Source organism: Macaca nemestrina, chromosome 17 (genome assembly GCF_043159975.1).
Source record: "Macaca nemestrina isolate mMacNem1 chromosome 17, mMacNem.hap1, whole genome shotgun sequence".
In the NCBI taxonomy this organism is placed as follows: Eukaryota; Metazoa; Chordata; class Mammalia; order Primates; family Cercopithecidae; genus Macaca; species Macaca nemestrina.
Genome location: NC_092141.1, coordinates 15,639,447 through 15,661,930, shown reverse-complemented (window position 1 = coordinate 15,661,930; position 22,484 = coordinate 15,639,447). Strand labels below are relative to the sequence as shown.

Below are 22,484 nucleotides of genomic sequence, written 5' to 3'. Positions count from 1 at the left end.
TAGGTTCCCTTACGTTAGTAGAAATGGTGTCCTCTGGAGATGGAATGGTGAAGAAGGAATTATGCAGTGAAATTTCTCCCACTGCTGCCAGATTAGAAGCCCTTCTCTGTCTCAGTTTTGTGGGTGGGATTTTTCCTTGGTATGTCTGGTAGGGGCTTTGTATTGGTTATCTCTTGGTGGGTAACAAAGCACTCCAAAGGTTAATTGCTTTAAACAAATATTTGTTATCTCATAGCTTCTGTGGGGCAGGAATCTGGATATGCCTTAGCTGTCTGCTTCTGTCTCAGAGTCTCTCCATGAGGCTACAGTCATGATTTTGGCCGAGGATGTGGTCTCATCTGAAGGCTCAACAGGAGGAGAATCCACTTCCAAATTCACTCACTGGATATTGGCAAGATTAAGCTCCTCAAAGTCTGTTGCACTAAAAACCCCAGTTTCTTGCTGCCTCTTGGCTGGAAAACTCCCTTAGTTCCTTGCCACATAGGCCTCTCCACAGGGCAGTTTGTAACATGGCAGTTGGCTTCCCTTAAGATGAACGAGAAAGAGAGTGTGAGAGAGTGCTCAAGACAGAAACCAACTTTTTTTGTGACCTAATCTCAGAAGTGACATTCCATCACTTAGACCATATTCTGTTTATTAGAAGTGAGTCATTAGATGCAGTTCATACTCAGGGGAGGGGATTTCACAAGGAAGTGAATACCAAGAGGTGAGTTTATTGGGAGCCATCTTACAGCCTGCCTAGGATAGGCCTTATGGGCCCAATTGCTGTTCATCCTATAGGCTCTGTCACCCTTGCAGTTCTGTTAAGACATGAGTTGTGAGGGGCAGAGGAAAACCATTTCCATGTTCACCCTTACTCCTCCTGGGAGGTAGATAGCTTTGTTGGCATAGCATCTAGAGTTTTCTCAGGGGCAAAAAATTCTGAGTTTCTAAAGTATTAATAGTTACATCTACCCTCCACTCTCCCATCCCATCTCAGCTCCACTCCAAGGAAAGCAGATGAGCCCAAGACAGCAACCACACTGGTTTTCCCTTTCTCTGTGGTCTCTGTCACTCTCTGAACAATGTGACACTTTTGTTCTGTCTAGAGTTCATCTAGTCCTCAAGTTGGATGCCAATGTGATCTAGTTTTCTTGTTTCCAGAATGAACCCCCAGCCATAAATCATAGAATAGAATTTATATCAACAGTTCAGGGTTCTTGGTGTTTACCAGAAAAGCTAATGGTTACAAAGCTCCTCATGGATCATGGAATACTTTTACTTACATCAATTGGATCATCACAACATCCCATGGGGCAGGATGTTTCCCACCTTGGGGATAAGGAAACTGAGGTTCAGAAAGACTAAGGAACTTGCTCAAGATTAGACATAATGAGGTGAAGCTGGGTTTTAACGTGAGTTATCCTACTTCCGAATTCTGTGCTCTACCCTACAGCCGCTTGATGCTGTTTGCAGATCTAAGTCTCCAGATTACTTCCAGTAGGAATCTGGCAAGACTTCTTGGCTCAGTTTTGCTCCTTAAGTCATTCTAGACCAGGGCTGCAATGATCTGAGAAGAGAAATAGAACTCAGCTGGGACAAGGGATGTTACAGCTGGGACAAGGGATGTCAAAGCTGGGGTGAGGGAGAGCGGACATGGCTGGTGACTTAGGGAGTTACACAGGTGTGTGCCTGTGTGTGTATGCATGTGCTTGTGTGTGTACATATTCGTGCATGCATGTGTATGTGGCTTGTAGACTCTTTCTCATGCCAGTGACTATATGGATGTTCTGCTCAGGGCTGTGTGTATATGTGCACTTGTGTGTATTGCTGTCTATTGGCTGGAAACCTTCCTCAGTTAACATGTGCACATATGTGGCTGCAAGTGGACGCAACGCCTGGGACCAATGCCAGATGGCTGGGACCCATCTGGGCTGGGGGATGAACTCTAGAGAGTGCCTTTTAGTGAGCAGATGGTATAAACAGGACTCTTGGGATGGGAAAAGTAGTGTGGCTGGGGAGGGATGGGTGAGATGTAGGGATACCACTGTGGCAGCAGTTGTGTTGAAAAGTCCCCTGAGCATGTTTTCTGACCTCCTATGACTCCAGTCCCTTCCCCAATCTTCAACGCAGTGACTCAGTTTTGGCAAGATGTGTCTTGGTACTAATTTCTCCAGCCTGAACATTGGACTGCATTGTTTTGGCATTGCAGCAGACATTGCCACCCTGCATATTAATGATGATAACAGTCCAGCCAATAGGCTCTTACCATGTGCCTGCGCCCTCTGCCCAATGCTGTATATGAATTATCTCATTAAATCCTCATGGCACTCCAAGGATAGTTTCTCTTACTGCCTCTGTTTTACAGATGAGAACACAGAGGCTTCTGAATTTTAACTGTCTTGTTCCTTGTTCCTGGTCACGTAGCTAAGTCACTGACCTGCCTTGAACTCGAGCTCTGAATTCTATGCTATACTTTCCCCAAAACAATCGTTTAATGTGCGGTTTTACTGTTTTGGGAACTTTGGTGAATTCTCCTATCAATTGCCATCTTCAGATATTGAAATCCATACACAATAATATTGCAGAACCTCACTGGAACAGTAAAGAGAGGGTGGTTTTTCTGCAATGCTGCACGAGGGTGGTTTTTAAAGGCCAGGCCTTTGTTGGGGAGAGGATGCCACAGAACACGCTTCATGAAGGGCCGGTTCCCGGATTTTAAAAGTATTTGATGCATCTCTCCACCATGCCAAGAAGACACATTAAAACCCTTTTTGTTTAATTGGATTTCTGACTCAACAAAAACTCCTTTTGTCAGAACTTCAGGATTTCCTGGCATGTTACCCACACATATTTTCTATGTGGATAGTTATGTTTCATTGTATACTATTGGGATATCTTTGTGCCTAGAAAGACTCATTTGAAATGAATAATTAAAGGTTTCTGCCCAATTTCAAGAGGCCTCTTTTGTGACTTCTGGGGAATGGACAATTGCTATTTTAATTTTTAATTATAGGCAACATTTTTTTATATATTTAAGTGTCGATTCTCTCCCTATCCCCACATCATTCATCTTAGTTACATTATATTAAAATTTTGCCAGTTAACCTTCCTGATTCTGTGCTTCTCAGGAACCCAGTGAAATGAGCTGCACCAGGGACTTGAAGAAACAGTTTTCAGCTGGGAGAAGAGAGGAAGGCAAGATATCAGGACACGGTAAGCAAATATGGCCTTGGGTTTTGACCAGAGTCTATCCTCCCAGTGGGCCAAGAGTTGTCTGGAATGTAAGGATTTCACCTCTGAGCCTTAAAAACACAATTTAAGAAGAGAGGGGGAGAGAGAGAGAGAGACCAACTAAATAACACATAATGGGATAGACGGCCCTGATAGATAAGGTTCAGATAACATACTTGGGAGCAGAGAGGAGGGCCTGTCTATTCCACCTAGAGGCCTGGGACAGCCTCTCAAAAGAAGTATCACTGGAGCAGTCCTGGAAGGAGATATGAAGGGCGTATAGAGGAGGGACCATGTGTGTGAATTTACAATCATTATGAGGCAGGCAACTTCATGCATTTGAAAAAGCAGCTAACATTCATTAACAACATACAGAAGATACCCCTGGCGCTGCATTTGGTGGTGATGACACCTGGCCGTGGTAAGAACACACATTGGACCAGGTGAGACTAGAAATGGAGTTTCGAAGGGAAAGTGGAGTAGAGCTTGAGTTAGAATTTGGTACATTTAGGTCCCATGAACTTTTTCATATTAGACAAGGTTTCATTTCTTCTTTCAACAAAGCCTGAATCCTGTACTGTCACGGGTCTATGTGCTTGAATTCTTGCTCCTTAATAGGCACTTGCAATGTCTCATTCAGTCTTCACAATAAACCTACTGGGACATGTATCATTCTCATTTTATGGATGGGGGAAAACTTTAAGACTCAGAGAGAGATAGGGCAAGGGATTTGCCCACTTAAAAGCAGTAAAGAGCAGTGCTAGGATTTGAACCCAGGCCTCTCCATTAATCCTATTTGTTTGTCGTATTTTTCAGGATAATGTCCCACCTTTTGCCATTTTGCCTTCTCTAGTAGTGGCTACTGCCAAGTGAGCCAGTCTGTGTTTTTCATTTGTGTCCCATACAAGTGTGAAGCTGCTGGATATTTGGATTTCCAGTGATCCCTGGAGATTCCAGGAGAAGTTACTTATGGCAATTGCAGGAATGTCCATTTATCTGATGATTTTGACCCAAGGTCCTGGGGACAGAGCAATGAATGTGATGGATGAGATTGCCGCTGTCATGTGGCTTATAGTCTAGTTGGTTAAGAGAAAATAAATGAGTAAATCATAAGAAATGTCAGGCAGGGATAGTGTTAGGCAGAGTATTAACATAGGAGATGTGATAGTGACTGGTGGTGCTGTTATGTAGTCAGGGAAGGCTGAGGAGTTGACATTTAGGCTGAATCCTGACTTCTAAGAAGGAACAACCCATGTGAAGATCAGGGACACATGCATCCCAGGCAGAGGCAGTAGTTGGGGAAGGACCCTAAGGTGGGAACAAGCTTGATGTTTTTAAAGAAGAGAGGCAAAGCCAGTGTGGCTGGGCACAGTGGGTGATGTGAGGAGCTGCTCTAGCTAAGGCTGGAAGGGGAGGCAGGGGCCAGATCAAAGAGGGTTTGCAGGCCAATATAAGGAACTGGCATTGGCTTCTAAATGGAGGGTGAGCCATGAGAATGTTAGGCAGGGGGATGATTTAATCTGATCATGTTTAAAAATAATCACTCTGGGTCCTCTTTGGAGAAGGAGTTGTAGGGTGTATTAGTCCATCTTCATACTGCTATGAAGAAATACCCGAGACTGGGTAATTTATAAAGGAAGGAAGTTTAATGGATTCACAGTTCCACATGGCTGGGGAGGTCTCCACAATCATGTCGGAAGGTGAAGGAGAAGCAAAGCATGTCTTACATGGCAGCAGGCAAGACAGCATGTGCAGGGGAACTGCCCTGTATAAAACCATCAGATCTTGTAAGACTTATTCACTATCACAAGAACAGCATGGGAAAAACCCACCCCCATGATTTAGTTACCTCACACCAGGTCCCTCCCACAACAGTGGGGATTATGGGAGGTACAATTCAAGATGAGATTTAGGTGGGGACACAGCCAAATCATATTATAGGAGAACAAGAGTGGAAGCAGGGAGACCAGTAGCAGGTGTTCTGTAGTTCAGTTAATAGATGTTGACGTCTTAGAGGAGGTTGGTGGCATAGAGAAGTTAAATCATGGTGGGGTTGGGGAGGATAATGGGCTGGAGATATTGAATGAAGAAGCAAGAGATGTTAGATGTTTGAATTGGGCAATTTGATGAATGATGATGCCTCTTTCTGAGATGGAAGAGACCAGAAAGGAGCATTTTATGGAGTAAGGTCAAGAGTTTTTTTAAACCATGAAAAGTTTGAGAGCTTATTAGATATGCAAATAAAGATGTAGTATATTGGCAGTTGGATATATATATTTGGACTTTGGGAAAGAAGTCAGTCTAGTTAGATTTGGCAAATTGATGAGATATAAAGCCACAAAACTGGTTCCCATCACTTTGGGGATATGTGGAGTAAAAAAAAAAAGAAGGGGACCCAGAAATCCTCAATGGAGACTGAGAAGGAGCTTGCTGAGTGATGGTGGGATTCTACTCCTGTGGCGTCATGGAAACCAGGTAGGAGAACATTTCAAGAATGTGAGAGTGCGTGCTCAACTCTATCCATGACCATTGCATTTTGGAAGGTGGAGGGAGAGAGGCCTGAGTTGCAAGTGGAGAGGTGTTCTTTGACAGGAAAAGGGATGCTTCATTCATTGTAGCAGGAAGGAAGGCAAAGTGCAGTGGAGCATATGGTGGAGAGTTGGTACAAGTGATGGTGGGAGATGAGGGAGTTCTTGATGGATTCTTGGATTTTTCTCAAAGCAGGGCAAGACAAAGACATTAACCTACAATGGAAGGAGAAGGAGGTGAAGAGGAGGTTTGAAATAGTTGCTTGGTGGGGATATAAAATATTTAACTTCTATTGAAAAAAATATGAAAATTTCTTAAAGAACTAAACATAGAACTACCATTGGACACAGCAATCCCACTACTGGGAATCTACCCAAAGGAATAGAAATCATTTTATCAAAAAGACACCTGCACTCATATGTTTATCCCAGCACTGTTCATAATAACAAAGTCATGGAATCAACCTAAATCTCCACCAATGGTTGACTGGATAAGAAAAATGTGGCATACATATGCCATGGAATACTATGCAGCCATAAAAAAGAATGAAAGACTGTCCTTTGCAACAATATAGATGGAGCTGGAGGCCATTATTCTAAGTAAACTAACCCAGAAGCAGAAAATAAAATATCACATGTTGTCACTTACGAGTGAGAGGTAAACGATGTGTACACATGGACATAAAAGTGAAGACAATAGACACCGTGGACTCCAAAAGGGAGGAGGATGAGAGGAGGGTGAGGGTTGAACAATTACCTGTTGGGTGCAATGTTCAATATTGTGGGTGATGCGTTCACTAGGAGCCCAAGCTCACCATGACACGATATACCCATGTAACAAACAGGCACATGGAGCCCTGAATCTAAAATAAATATAACATTAAAAAAAGAAAGGGTTGCTTGGGGAGTGGAAGAGTGAAAAGAGTAGGAAGGGGGAAGTGTTGGTTGGACTAGCTCTGTTGATTGACTTGGAGATAGAGGAGCAAGTGTGTGGAATTATAAAGAAAAGGATTCTGCAGCTAGACTGCCTGAGGGCAAATCCTGTTTTTTTGTCACTTTATCGTTGTGTGACCTTGGACAGACTGCTTAATGTCCCTACAGGCTCCAGTTTCCGTGCCTGTGAAATGAGATTAATACAATAGTACCTAATGCATATGAGTTTTGTGAGGATTTAATTAGTTACTATAGGTAAGATGCTTAGCCTGTGCCCTGGTCATACCACATGTCATAGAAATATTAGCTGTTATTCCACATGGGACCAATGGGCACGGTGGCGTTTTCCTCCTATCACGTTTAGTTTCTGAGATGACGGCACCCAAAAGAGCCCCATAGGTGGACTGAACTGGTATTAAGGCTTTGCCATGCAAATATGTGTTTGCCCGGCACATGGGAGAGGGATACCGGGTTAAGGGTGTTTGCAAGGTACTGTAAGGAGGAGCTGTGGGGTATCAACAAGATAAAGCAGGAAGCTGGGACACAAAGAGGACACTAAGGGGAAGGTGGGGTGAGTGAATTGAAATCCACAAATTGCTGGACTGGGAACTGCTTGGGGAGTGAGCTGGAGGGATGGAGGAGGGAAGAGTAAGAGTGAGATGCTCGCAGCTTAGATTTTGGACATAGTGTGGTTATTGGGGACGATAAGAACAGTGGGCTGATCACAGAGGCAGGGGTGGTGGCGACTGAGAGGAAGACCTGGTGATTGGAAGTGAGCAGGTCGAGGACTGCTGGGCTGGAGGTTTGCACGGATCATTCAGGAGATGACGAAGAAGACACGGTGATGACAGGGTAACAGCACAGAGGAGGACAGCGTGCCTGGGGCTCAAGTTGTCAGGGACTGAGGGACAGAGGACAGTGCTCAGAAGCTGGCAGCAACCAGGCAGGTGAGGTGGTGATGTAGCCTGGGCACAAGCTTCAGGGGAGGAGAAATGGTTTGAGGATGGCAGTTGTGGGTAAGGAAAGTGACTGCCTCCAGGCTCCGGAACAACCCTTCCTTGAGAGGTCTGCAAAGGCCCAGGAGAGAGAGCACGTCCCCTGATGATGACCTGACAAAGTGCTCTTGGCAGAAAGTCCCAGGGGTGTCTGCGGCAGAAGGGAGAGAGGAGAAAGGGTGTATGTCTCCATATTTCAGCTTCTTATCCTCAGCTTTTCAGATTTTGAATGCAATTTCATCAGTTTACCCAAGGTGCGAAGTAAAGCCCCACACCTTTTTGCTTTCTGGCAATTTCTCAACATAACTGTGACGCACACTATTTATAATACAGCCACTCTCACCTTTCTCTGAGAGCGCATGAGTCATTCCCTTCCTGGAAGGGTAAGGAAAGTGGTTTCTGCATGGTCATGCTACGGTCCGGGGTATTTGGAGGATGTGCAGTTCCTTAAAAGTGGAGACTGGGGCCAGGTGTGATGGCTCACGCCTGTAATCCCAGTACTTTGGGAGGCCGAGGAGGGCGGATCATGAGGTCAGGAGATCGAGACCATCCTGGCTAACACGGTGAAGCCGCATCTCTACTAAAAATACAAAAAAATTAGCTGGGTGTGGTGGCGGGCGCCTGTAGTCCCAGCTACTAGGGAGGCTGAGGCAGGAGAATGTCGTGAACCTGGGAGGCAGAGCTTGCAGTGAGCCGAGATGGCACCACTGCACTCCAGTCTGGGTGACAGAGCCATCTTGCTCCGTCTCAAAAAAAAAAAAAAAAAAAAAAAAAAAAAGAAGTGGAGACTGGGAAGAGAATTCAGGGCAAAGGAACAAAATGTGCCAAGGGGTAAAGGTATGAGAGCTTGGCTAGCATGGGGAGTGATGGGGCATTGAGAGCTGAGTGTGTGTGTGTATGTGTGTGACTATGCCTGCATGTGCACACATGTGCAAGTAAACATGTGTATGTACATGTGTGCGTGCATATGCATAAGTGCATGAAGGTGTGTGTATGTGTGCAGGGGGACAGTCTTGGTGATGGGAGCTGAGAATGGGGAGACAAGATTTTGGGGGATGCTTATTACTCAAGAGTTGGGCGCAATGGGTGATGCATGCATTTTCTCACATTCTGACATGCACTGGGGAACTGTGTGCTACTGAGTACAAGCTGTCAATAGGCTGATGGAATAACTGAATCATGTAGGAGGCAGCTACTTTCTTTTCTTCTAGGTAAAATCTCAAATGCAAGTCATGTTCTTCAAGACAAACACTGGCCTGGATTCCTAGTGCTTTGAACATTTCAAAAGGGGTGGCCTGGCCCACGGATTGAGCGCAGTCCTGGTAAATGCCTGGCTGTTTCCCCGAAGTGTTCTCCAGGTTCACAATGTCCCTATTGTTTCAACGGAGCAGGACTTCCTTTTTCTGATGGATTATTACATTGTGAGGCCACACATTTTAATGGTCACACTGCTCAGGAGCCGTCAGGCAGAGAGACGGTCTCTGGGCACAAATTACTTAAAGCCTTTCATGTTTGTTTTCCTGAATATGAGGTTGTAGGGCTATTTCTTGCAGCCTGTTTCTCCATATCTTTCCTACGTGTCCAGCCTGCCAGTGTACGAGCCTACCCCAAAAATGTCCATGGAAGAAAAAGGCTGAAAAGCTCTCCTCTGATTATGCCTGCCTGGCTTGTTCTGGAAATTCGATTTTTAAATTTGGAACTAGATCTGTAGATAATAGATCAATAGATAATGGCCACATGTGTTTTATGCTCAATGGGCCTTCCAATGTCATCTTAAAGTGGGAGTTTAATATTTATAATTGAATATTCCTTGGATAAATGTAAAATTCAGATTCATGGTTGTACCTGATAGGTATACAATGCCTAATGCTTCTTTCTTGCAGTGAATTTGTAAAGTGTTTCTTCAGCCAATTCAGCATTATAATTTACATGCAGGAAACGCACTGTTTGGAAACTGCCTATTTATCTGCATGCTGGGAGGAGAACATGGATCTTGAATGAGGAAGCATTTCACTCAGGATTTGGAAACATTGAGGTTGGCATTTAAACCATGCCCACTGCCCATCATTTCCTTTGTCCTTTGAGATTTAGCACAAACATCGTCTCTTCTTGAATCTGCTTCTTGACACCCCTCCCCACCCAGGTTGAGTTAGGAAACTCTGTCTTCCTCATGGGGCTGTGAGCTCCTTGAACCAAGGCTCAGTGCCTGCCTGGTGTATGAGATGCTTAGTCAGTACGTGACTGCAGAGTGGTTGATGGAACATGTATTGTCCTATGTACTGGAAGGCCTCTGCTTTTGTTTCTCATAACACAGATGGCAAGGATTCGTCTGGATTTATCAGCATGGGAAACCTGGATTGTGGACCCCTGACATTGAGAAGGGTAGATCCCAAAGTAAGAGGCAAATGCGGAAAATCCACAGTGGGTTCTGGGTGAGTGCAGGACCTGTGCCTCTCAGAAGAGTAATGTTTGGAGCTCAGGATAGGTTTTTTTGAATGTGTGCAAGTGTGCATTTGTGCATGAATGAATATATGTTGAATGGCCATAGGTACTTGAACTGTTTTCACCATTGGACAATAAAATGCCCTCAATGTACACGTATAATCGATACAGAAAATAAAGTATAGAAGCATTATCAAGAAGCAACATATCCCCTCCTTCCCATCATAAGTGATGAATCAGTAATAGCAAGTCTGTGTTAGAAGATGAGCAATTCTGATTAGACTCCCACCTCCCCACCCTGATGTGGTTAGAGACAGTTGACCCCCCAGAAAGAGGCACGGTCTGTATAAGAACATGCTAACACTACCAAATGGCCCACCGTATGCAACGTGACTTTTTAAAGGTAGTGCGGTAATGGACTTGTTTATCCTCTTCTTTGTGTGTGTGTTCGTTTCTGGGGAGGGGCGCTAGGAAGGAAGAGATGGTGTCCAGCAAATTATTGCACAGGGAGAAAGAGGGAGATGCCTTCTTTCCCGAAAGAACAACTCGCCCCTCCCCACTCCCATTCCCCTTTGTCTTAACATTTCTGGGATTCCCAAGGCTCCCCATTGTCTGTGTCACTAAAGGCACAAGAAATGGTCATCTTCTTGTGTGCACCCCGCAGAGCCCATTTGGTAGAGGTGGGGCCATGGTGAGTTTCCATGGGATAGGGGCAGGGTGAAGAAGTGGAGAGAGTCAGAAGGGGGCGCCACTGAGAATCCGGAGGTGTGCACTCACTGTTTCCCCGCGTTTCTCAGTTTAAAGTTCAGGGGAGTCGGTGCCTGTGCTGATCCTGTGAGATGGGCAGTTCTGTGGGTCTCCTGTCAGCCCATTCGGGTGGAGATCAGCATGGAAACCGCACGTTCTGCTAAGTGGATCCTTGCCCAGGAGCATCCTTCCAGATCTCAGAGATGAGCTTTTCAAGACACTTCTGGCTTTAGTGGCAGCTTCCTCTTTAGCCAAAAATAAATGAGGAGTGGCCAGAGGGTAGGAAAAAAAAAAAAAAGAAAAAAGCTAAGGGCAGGGAGGAGATGGAAGGTTAAAGAGGATAAAATGCAGAGGTGAAATGAGGCTTTGCATCAGGTTCCTGTTTGAGAAAATGTGATTCTTCTTCTGGGGCCAGGCAAGACACCTAGGGATGGCTCAGGGAGAAAAGTGAGAGGTGAGACAAACAAAAGAAGCCTTGCAGATTGGAGCAGAGAAGAGAGGAAAGAGGCTGAACAGAGGAATACGGCTCTTGTTTCTAGTGGAGCTTGTTCTTCTGCATAGGGACAGTTTTGGGGACTCTGCAGCTGATTTCAGAGGAGGTGATTCATTGAAGACCCAGTTACATCCCGAGCAAGTTCATCATTCTATCCTCTTACTCCATAACGTTCTCTGAGGCTTGCAATTCCAAAATAAGGGCAGGAGAAGAACATTGTTTCACAATCGCCACAAATGTGTCACTGGTTTCTAGCTCCATGAGATACCCCACACAATAAATGAATGAATGAATGAATGAGTGATTCCTTGGTCAAATGAGATTAGGGGATGCTGCATATTCAGTCTTCCTTTTGGAGAATTACAGAACAAATTAACATACAACAGACTGAAAATCCTGCTCCAAAGGAATTTTTTTTAACATGGCAATTTTTTTTTTTTTTCTAACTTAGTTGACTGAGGACAGGCCTGAAATCTTGCACAATTTAGAAGATGTGGCGACTCCTGGGTTAAACAATCTATATGGCTTTATAGGGCGGCTTTTGCCACGGGCCCCTTCTTTTTCTTTAAGTAATACCTATTAACATCTTGAGGAGAGACTCTTGCATTCTGTGGGACATGGTTTAGGAAACACTAGATTGAGATAATAATCCACTCGTCATGACTATGTAAGTGGCACTACTTTCACAGCATCAGTGGGGCAAAAAGTCTGAGTGGGGTCGATTTGTGCCAGAGCACTAATCCATCTATCCTGCCTGGAACCCGTAAAATCCTTTTGCAAGATGGTTTCCTGAGATAAGGATGCAGCTTGTGGCCAGAGAGGGTGAGATCATTAGATTTGCATGAGAATCCCATGGCGACCACAGTTTCCTTAGCTCTGGACTTTAAAGCCACTGCTTCTTCTTCTTTGATCTAAGTCAATTTTGTTATTGTCAGGTGGTGGTTGTGGAAGTACTCGATGGCCGTTTTAAATGTTTAAAAGCTCCTGAGATGCACTGCTGACTGTAATCAGGGATTCTCGAATGAAAGCATGTGTCTTAGGACTGCAAAGGGACTGAAAAGACCTTCTGGACCCGTTCTCTCTCTCTCTCTCACCCAGGCTAGAGTGGAGTAGGGTGATCTCGGCTCACTGCAATCTCCTCCTGGACTCAAGCAATTATCCTGCCTCAGACTGCCGAGTAGCTAGGATTACAGGTGCCAAGCCTGTGCTTGGCTAATTTTTGTATTTTTAGTAGAGACAGGGTTTCACCATGCTGTCCAGGCTGGTCTCGAACTCCTGGCCTCAAGTGATCCACTCACCTTGGCCTCCTAAAGTTCTGGGATTACAGGTGTGAGCCACCGCACCTGGTTCGTTTTCTGTTTCTAAGTAGTTAATAATAATATTTTATAAATCTTCAGTGGTATTTTGTTTTAGATTCTAGAACAGCATTTCCCAAATTTTGCTGCACAAAGAAATTGTCTGGGAATCTTTTAATTCCAATGCCTGTACTGCATCCCATTCCAATCAAATCATGATGTTGGGAGTGGACGCCTACATTTGTATTTTTCCAAGATCCCTAGCGATTCCAATGTGCTGCAAAGTTTGGGGACCACTGGTTTAGAAGCACTTTAATTTCCAGACATTTTTTTTTCCAAATCAATAGGTCTTTTATTGCATCTTTTAATATCACAAATAGGTCTTAGGAATCATCCAGCATCTTGTTTCTGTAGCTGGACATCTCTTAGATCTTATTCATCAGCCTGCTGAACAGTTCCTTTTCCAGAGACATAAATACCATTCAAAAATTTCCTGATATCCTTGATTTTAACTGTTGTGGCTTGCTGAATCAAAGCTGCTGAATTTGAAACAAGCTCAATGTCGTTGCCTTCAAGGATTAATTCATCTTTCTGGGCTTGAGATACTGAACAAGCAACACCCGGTCTCATCCAAGCCCTGTGGATGTGTTTTTCACCCGAGAAATTTCAGATTTCAACAGGAGACCCATTCTCCTGGATAACGACGTTGATGGGGAAGTGACCATACACAGACCTCAACTTGTAACGGAAGCCCAGTGTAACACCCTTGATCATGTTCTGTCCACAAGTACAAATAGTCCGAACGGTAGCCAGTTCCTTTCTGTTACCCCACGATTTGTCAACCCGGAGCCTTTTTTGTTTTCTTTCCAAGAAGACTGAGTTCTACATTGATGTGATTGAAGTCCCTCTGGGGCCCTTCACGATAACTGTGTGTCCCTTCAGAGTAATGTCAACATTTTCTAGAATGTTGGCAGTCTGATGGCTGAGAACGGTCTTCATTCTCGCAGTAGACGTGGCAAAGAAACCAATTTCCAGATATTTTTAAAGCAACTGTGGGGTAGGTGTTATGATTCACACCTATAATCCCGGCACTTTGGGAGGCAGAGGTGGGAGGATCATTTGAGCCCAGGAGCTTGAGATCAGACTGGGCAAAATAGCGAGACCCCTGTCTCTACTTAAAAAAAGAAAAAATTATCCAGGTATGGTGGTGTGTTCCTGTAGTCCCAGCTACCCAGGAGGTGAAGGCAGGAGGATTACTTGAGCCCAGGAGTTGAAGGCTGCAGTGAGCTACGATCGTGCCACTACACTCCAGCCAGAGTGACAGAGTGAGGCCTTGTCTCTAAAAAAAAAAAAAAAAAAAAAAAAATTTACAGAACTGTGTCTCTCTGGGACAGGAGTTCATCCTCATCCTCATTTTGTAAGTGACCACTGGGGTCCTAAGAAGTTAAGGAAGGTGATCAAGATGGATTGTTTCACGTTCCAGGTAATTGAATGATCTAGGCCAAACCCAGTCTATCAGACTAGATTCTGAAAATGGTGGGATGAGAGATTGAGTGGGGGGAGTGGGGAGCTGGCCCTGAAAGCCCAGTGGTCTGAACATGGGTTTTGTGTCTGTAGGAAAAACAAGAAAGCCGCTTCAACACTCTGCCTCCTGCCCCTCCCGTCAATGCTGTTTCTGTCTGTAGACTGCTGGTTTGCATTTCATTTACAGGGACACAAAATGGAACCTTTGTGCTGGAATTGAAGGAAATTATAAAAGCCCACAGCTTCTCTTCAGACTTAATGTCAACTATTTGTCTCCTGTTATTTTCAAACAAACAAGTCCTTCCCATGAGTTCTGAGGCAGTCTCAAACACTCCCTCCCTTGGTTCTTTCTATGGTTTCCTAGTCCCTGCTTCAGCAGGCATGAGAAAAACCCACCATTTGTAGACTTGTCCTATCAGTCACACGGCACAGCTGTAGGGGTCAGGTGAGTCCTGGCCAGAGGCTCTGAGCAGAGTGGTGGGTCACACAGATGCACACAAGTCTGGAAACCAATGTTTGACCAAGACCGCGCTTTCCTCAGGCTTCAGGTTCATCAACTAGAAACTTAGAAGCAATGATGAAAGAAATGACTCCCAAGTCTCCCAAATACTGCCAGCTGAAACATATTTCCACCATCTGCCATCCTATTTTACATATGAGAAGATGAAGAAATTGCTTTCTTTTTTTTCTTTTTGGAGACGGAGTCTCACTCCATTGCCCAGGCTGGAGTGCAACGATGTGATTCCAGCTCACTGCAACCTCCGCCTCCCGGGTTCAAGCGATTCTTCTGCCTCAGCCTCCTGAGTAGCTGGGATTACAGGCGTGCACCACCATGCCTGGCTAATTTTGTATATTCAGTAGAGACAGGGTTTCACCATGTTAGCCAGGTTGATCTCGAACTCCTGACCTCAGGTGATCCACCCTCCTTGGTCTCCCAAAGTGCTGGGATTACAGGCATGAGCCACCGCACCCAGCCAAGAAATTTCTGACAATGCTAAAATATGGAAGACAAGTAAAGAGTTCTGTTTCCACTAGAGGTAGAGAGAGGCCCAAGTTGAGTGGCCACTTGCGTGTTCTGCTCTGTGTTATGGGGGACTTGGAATGGATGACTTTAAATTCTGAGGCCCTATAGTAGGTCTTAGAAGGAAAACTAAGATGCTTTACCTTACAATTAAAAAAAAATGATGACATGAAAGTTAGATGACTATTTGAGCATTATTTCTTCCCTAGCCTCAGAATAATGACATTGTGAATTCTTCTAGAACTGCACTGTTGTGGAAGATTGTCATTGATACCTACAGCAGGGGCTCCGTAAGATCTGTCTGTAAATAGGTTTGACCAAAAAATGCCTTTTTTTTTTTTTGGAGTATGAATGAATCTCCGGGATGCCATCCTTTGTTAGATGTGTTATTAAAAAAAGGCTGAAATGTGTGAGTAATTTACTCTATAAAAATAGTGGAATTTATTTTTAATGACACACTCACTAGCATTCCACAATAGTTCCTTGATTAGGGAAAAAGGGGGATGAAAAACCTGGGAAGTGTTTATCTCAGAGGAGTGTTCCATGCAGAAACGAGTCAGTCCTCACGAGTATGTGGGAGCTGATAAAAAAGGCTTAACACTCACTACTCAGTCTAAACCGGGGCTACTCAGAGTATGAACCACAGACCAGCAACATCAGTATCATTTAGGAGTTAGTTAGAGATGCAAATTCTCAGGTCCTCAAAACAGACCTACCGAATGAGAATCTCTAAGGTGGGACCTGGGTATCTGTGGTTGCACAAGGTCTCCAGGTGATTCCAGTGCTTGCTAAAATTTGAGAAGCACTGCCTTCGACCCATGGTTCTCAAAGTGTGGTCTCCAGACCAAAAAGCACCAGCATCATCTGGGAGCTGTTCAGAATCATCTGAGACTCTTTCTCAATGGGCATTTGCAGGTGATAGTGGAAATGCTTCATGGCATTTTTAAGTGCTTAAACGCTGCAGAGACGGCAAAATTGAGTATAGAAATGTAATGAACTCTTAGGTATGTGCATTTGTCTTAGAGCTGGAAAGGAACCAAAAAGATCTCCTGGACCCATTTCTTGTCTCTAGGTAGTTAATAATATAACCTTACAAATCTCCAGTAGTTTTTTTTTTCTTTCCCTGTTTTGGTTTAAAACAGTGGTTGCTAAATCAGCAACTCTAGAGGTGGGCCCAGCAATCTGGGCTTTAACATAATCTCTCCAGGTGGATGCAGCCTCAAGATTGAGAAGCGCTACATCACGGTTTCCATTGGATTTCCCCCCCTGCATGGCCCCATAGAGCATTAGACTTCCATGTTTCAGCCTGGGCTTGGGGCCCCGGTAGCTAACTCCTGGCTGCTGCCCATCTCTGCTACCTTCTCTCCCTGATTCCAGGCTGAGAAGTGCAGGTTGGATGTCGCGCTTGTAGTAATGTGACCACTCTTGGAATCTGGTAGAGGAGATAGCAAGGTTTTGAAATGGGGACTTTTTTTTCCCACTTCCTCTCTGTGAACCAGCCTCCACACGGCCCCCAGCCTACCCAGCCTCTTTCCTGCCATGCCTGCAGGCCTTTGCGGGGCTCACCTGACCTGTCTCCAGCTCCACAGAAAACATGTCCTCTTCTCAGGGGATGAAGTCACCTTAGCCTGATGCAGAGACCATATAGGACTTAGGACCTCCCCCTCAGGGTGGCTACTAATCACTTTCCTACACTCAGGCCAGTTTGAGGAGGCTCTGGCTAACAAGCGTATTTTCCCATAGGAATCCGGACCTGTGATGTTAAGAAATCAGTAAATATTAAAAAGAAGATGGATGCAAGAAGGATGAAGAAAGAAGGTAGGGTTGGGAGCGTTACCAATGGAAGCTCCTGCCCTGGGGCTGTCTAGGGTTGGAGGATTTGCAGTGGGAAGAGGCCACTGGGCGGCCACTCTTGTTATGCTGGCAGAGAACAAAGCATGTTCAGGAGATGGAAGGGGGTTGCTGCTCGTTTTTCTCCCGGCATTTGAGTTTGGACTCTGCCAGATTCATGCAAATGCCCTATCCCACAAGATCTTTACATTTGCTTGGAGGAGGCAAGGGTGAACAGTCTGTGCTTGGAGGCCTTGCCGAGAATTTTCTAGTGAGAGGTAATGTCACACATGACTTTTACAGGGAGATGGAATCCTTCTACAGCACATTCTTTACTGACAGCTCTGTCCCCAGACAAGCTCCAGCTCCTGGACACGCACGAGGTAGTGTGGGAATACAACCTACACTTCACTTGATTATCCCCACTGACAGCATTTTTTTTTTAAACTGCATTCAGTTTGGAGATGTCAAGATGACTCTTTTAACTCCCCTCCCTGCAAAACTCCAGTTGAACTGACCAAAGAAATAGAGAATTAGGGAAGGAATGCACCACATAAGAACACAGAGGAAGGTAGCAGCTGCAGGAGAGAAATTGAATCATTTCTGCTAAATAGAGTGACGTTGCAAATGAAAGATCGGAAGGACTGACATGCCCATGATTTTGGATCTGTAAAGGAACAGGCTGCTTGATAAACTAATGGACTGAATTTCTAGCAACACCTACCCCTCTTGGCAAACACCCCAAACTTCTGGCCAGCAACCATAGTGAAAAGTTTTGTGTTTTTTTGAGCCTTGTTAAGCTTGAGTTCAAACCCACTACTTGTTAGTCGTGCAAGCTAGTCAGCCTCAGTTTCGTCCTCTATTAAATGGGGAGAATACCTACCTTATAAGGTGTAACTAGGATTAAATGAAATAGTTTGGGCTGGGAAACATAGCCAAAAGTTTTAGGTACCATTTACTGATTACTACATGTCATGTACTGGCTAAAAGCTTTACATAAATTATCTTTAATCCACAAGAAATTTCCATGAACTTTGTCTTGTTCTAATCACCATTTTACAGATGAGGCACTTGAAGTTTAGCAAGGTTAAGAAACTTGTTCAAGGTTCACAGCTACGAAAAGGGTAGAGTAGGAATCTGAAGCAGACAAGTATAGAACCCATGCTTTTAAGCACTAAGATGTACTGTTCCAAGCCCTTGAAATAATTATTTTCTTTAGTTGTCAGGCCTTCGATTAACCACTTTTATTGGTGAAAAAATAGAAGTTTAGGGGTAAAACAATTTGAGGTTATGCAAATATTTAAAATCAATCAGGTCTGTTTGATTCTGTCTCTTGCTCCTTACGATTCTGTCATTGTTTAATTGATATACTTTCTAGGATGTCATTCTGTTCCCCTACTTTGAATTGGATTTTATTCTGACTGAATACAAGGGGTGCAAAATAGGGAGGACTTCAAAATCTGGTTCCGAGGCCTTCCCATTGTGTGAAGAATCGAGATATTGCATGTGACTGCCTCTAAATGGCCTGCATTTCTCTTTCTTTGCTGGTAGGACTCACAGAAAACACTGGACTTCCCCGGAAGCTGCTTGAAAAACACGACCCCTGGCCAGCCTATGTCACCTATACCTCCCAGACAGTGAAACGACTCATTGAGAAAAGCAAAACTAGAGAACTGGAATGCATGCATGCCCTTGAAGAAAGCCCCTGGGCATCTAGGCAGAATAAACCTTCCAGCGTCATTCAGCCAAAAAGGAGAAAGTCGTCCAAGTCTTCCGGCAAAGCTGTGTTCAGGGACATGCTGTCAGAATCCACGTTATCAATGTGGGGTGCTTATTCGGTATCGGCCATGGCTCCTACCATGATCCCAGAACCCACACGCTTACATACGGATTCCAGAGACTGTCCAGCTGAAAACTATAACAAGATCATCTTTGCCCGAAAGCCTGTGATGAGGATGCTCTCTACAGTTCGCTACTGACCAACAAGGAGAAACATGCAAATGTTTAGCTAGGGGTCCCTGCAGCCATCCCCCAAGAACATACAGCAATTAAGCTCCATTTACCACTCATTTCATGGTGTCCTTTAAATCTGAACTTGCTCTTGCTCATGCAGAGCTTGGTTGAGAGAAACCAGATTAGAATGTGAGCTGTAGGTGGGTGGGTGAGTGTGTGCCCTCCCACACTGCTCTCTGATGGGGTTGGGCAGTCCCTGGCTCTAGTCTCTGCCACAGATGCTCAGGACCAAAATGTGGGTGATTCGTCTGGGTCCAGGCAGGAGATAGAAATCACACCAGCTATTTTATTAGAGATAATATAAAGGATGATTAACCAGGTGACAGTAAAGGGCAGGAAGGGAATACAAAGGTATGCATGGAGGTAGCACCACAGGAAGCAGGCATCACACTTGAGACTTGGGAACAAGAGGAAGATGCTGGACTCATTGAAAGGTAGTTGCTTGGAGAAGGGACACGGGGCTGAATCTCAGACTTCTGAGGTGGGGGAGTGGGGATGCTGCTCAATGCAGCTGGTATCTCTGAGCTCCGAGGAGAGCCCCTGTGGGGATGGTTCCCCCGCCTTTGAATTGGGGAGCTGTTTTGTTGGTGTCTCTGAGGGGACCCCCACTGAGGCTGCTTTTGTGAGTGTTGGAAAAACCAAAAACTGCATTGAAACGTTTCTGGGAGGAGTTGCCACTGCCCGGGTGAAGAAAAAGTGCTGCTAAGGTTAGCAACCTGTCTGGCAGGGACAGGAAGCTGATAGAAAGTGAACAGGAAACAAACAGGAAGTGAACAAGGAGCCACTTCCTACTTCCTCCTTATCCTTGCAGATGCCTGCTAGCGCTCCCGAGGGCAGAGCCTATCAGGGCACGAAGCCAGAATGTGGTTTGTAGAATCCCAGCCCCAGCATCTCCAAGCATAGGATGGATTTTGAAGCCAAGAGAAAATGAGCTCTTGGTTGGGTTCTGAGTGATCCCATCCAGCTGCTCCTGGACCTGGTATTGAGAGGTTTTTCCCTTGGAGGGCAAACAAAGTGGCAGTGGGGACCAGGGTGCCCCCTACTGAGAAATGGAGAGCACTTTTCCCCTGTAATTCTCTGAGGTTTGCCTTGTGGAGCCAAGTGCTTGGGGGAGGAGCTCCTGGCAGGACTCCTGCTGTTATTTGTCAGAGGACAGCTAGGATTGGTTCACCCATGCTCTGAGTTGGCCCCAAAGCGAGCTATGCTGAACTCTTCTCCATCTCCAAGAAGACAACCTTTGTCTTTACATGCAAGAGGGATCCAGTTATGACAGGCTGACCCAGTTGGTTTTGTGTTTGGGGTTTATCTACTGAGTAAGGCTGACCTTACCTGAGTTTCTGTATGTGTATTTGCAAGACAGTTAATACTAATTCAGCATCCTTCACAGAGATGTAGTAACTTATAGAAGTGTCATTTGGAAAAGTCGAATTTGCCCTACGAGGCGTGTTCTCCATTCAAGGGTCTTGTGTAAACGTTTGCAGACACAGGTGTGGCGTTGGAGAACTCACCTCTGGCTCCTCTGCTTTTGTGTTGGGACAGCTGCCTAAATTAGGAGCTCTAGACCTGTTCTTGGTTCCCAACTGTTGGTCAGAATGAATTTTTGCAAAAATATAGGTGGTTTCCAGGGAATTTGAATGATTGTATTTTGTGTCCATGGAACGTTTATAGACATGGAGGCAGGTGATAAATTTCTCCAGTACTTTTTTTTTATCTCTTTTGTTCTTTTATGGTTGTTCATTTCTAGGTTATATTTGGGAAAGTATAGATTATAGAGACTCAATGAGTGTTAGAGCTTATTGGAATTTGGGGTTATTTCTTTTAATACCTTGAAGGGCAGAGTAGTATGGTAATTTACTGAAGATTGCACAGTTTTTAAAAAAATTTCTAAGCATTTAATAGTTTTTACAAAAGTATGTACTCTATAAATTAAAATGATTTTTCTGTTTTTGTTTTTGTTGTTGTTGTTTTTTTTTTTTTTTTTTTTTTTTTGAGACACAGTCTCGCTCTGTCGCCCAGGCAGGAGGGCAATGGCACAACCTCTGCTCATTGCAACCTCCACTGCCCAGGTTCAAGCAATTCTCCTGCCTCAGCCTCCTGAATAGCTGGAATTACAGGCATCCGCCACCACACCCAGCTAATTTTTATATTTTTAGTGGAGATGGGGTTTCCCCATGTTGGTCAGGCTGGTCTTGAACTCCTGACCTCAGGTGATCTGCCCGCCTTGGCCTCCCAAAGTGTTGGGATTACAGGCGTGAGCCACCACACCCAGCAAAATAATTTTTCTATAGATATCATTGTTTAAATTAATTTAATTCTCAGTCTATTATAACAACACAAGCATGAGCCTAGGATATCATTAACATCTGACGTTGTGATAGAAATTGTCTGTGTTCCATGACTGTGGTCCAGAAGCATTACCTCCTAAGGCAATTTAACAAAGAAAAAGAGTCTAATTCCTTTTAATGGGGAACTCTGCTCAAGCCTGAGCTGGGACTCGCAGGTGTGGCTAACACTGAGACTTAACCAGCCATGACTACATGAATTCCGCCAGAGACGAAGCAGCTGGATTCAGTAATGAAGCCTTGGTCACTGGGGGAGGAGGATGATCCTGGGGGAGGAGGATGACCTGCCATGTCTGATGCTCAGATGTGTCCCTTGGTTCAGCTCTTTTTGAGTGCCATGTGGGTGGTAATCAATGATTCAAACTCTCAAACTGCCCTTTCACTAAAAATCCTTGAAAGCCCTGGGGTACACATACAAAGTGGGGAGAGGTCTTGACTTCACAATGCATCGACAAGCAGGTCCCACTGCTCTGGGTATGGACAAGAAACAGCCAGGTCTGGTAGACCCCATGGGTGCTTGGCAGGACCAGCTTTGTTCATGAGAAACCAAGAGACATCCTTGGCACTGCCAGAAATAGACATGGAGCCCTTGCTAAGGCTTCATCACGAGCAGCCAGGGCATGGAGTGGAATGCAGGTTATTCCTAATGTAACCTCATCTGTCTGTCCAAGCTGGAGAGGCCCCAGGGTATCTCAGATTACACTAAACATATTTAACTTACATCTCTCAGAGGGACCTGCTTTCCTCTGATGTTCCACAGCCCGCAGCCTCTTTTTATTTATCTCTTCTCCATATGGAATTTTCTGCTTGGCAGGAGAGCTGTTTCAATTAGTCTCCCTGACGTAGCAGGTTCATGAAACATCAGAATATGTATTTTGTTAGTCCGTCTGTGTTGCTCTGTAACTAAGGCCCGGTCTGACACATATTGAGCAGCTGCTTCGAGCGGATTCTTTGGCTCCCTGTACGGAGTATGGTATTTACCCATTTGCAGATTCCACGGTTGGCGTTTAAACAGTTGAAGTTTAACCTCGGCAGCATGACTGAGCCTGCTGGTCATTTTCATGTTGGCAGGAGCTGTTAGGACATCAAATAGTTCCACATTCTGCAG

At 44.8% G+C, this 22,484-nt stretch overlaps 1 protein-coding gene and 1 pseudogene across 4 annotated transcripts in view; one reads left to right on the top strand and one right to left on the bottom strand.

The window, feature by feature from the left end:
• LOC105473514 (CMT1A duplicated region transcript 4) overlaps positions 1 to 19,090 on the top strand; it is a 30,853-nt gene extending 11,763 nt beyond the window's left edge. Inside the window, exons 2-5 of one of the 4 annotated variants that reach the window (XM_011727337.2) lie at positions 3,111 to 3,195; positions 9,605 to 9,704; positions 16,935 to 17,009; positions 18,573 to 19,090. In XM_011727337.2, coding sequence (XP_011725639.1) covers positions 16,982 to 17,009; positions 18,573 to 19,000 — 456 coding nt within the window. In that variant the 5' untranslated portion in view covers positions 3,111 to 3,195; positions 9,605 to 9,704; positions 16,935 to 16,981 and the 3' untranslated portion in view covers positions 19,001 to 19,090. Of the gene's footprint in view, positions 1 to 3,110; positions 3,196 to 9,552; positions 9,705 to 9,983; positions 10,102 to 16,934; positions 17,010 to 18,572 lie in introns of those variants that run through there. The other 3 variants (XM_011727336.2, XM_011727334.3, XM_071082382.1) reach the window with 3 other exon arrangements.
• On the bottom strand, positions 13,079 to 13,645 carry LOC105473513 (large ribosomal subunit protein uL6 pseudogene; annotated as a pseudogene).
• Positions 19,091 to 22,484: the final 3,394 nt, after the last annotated feature.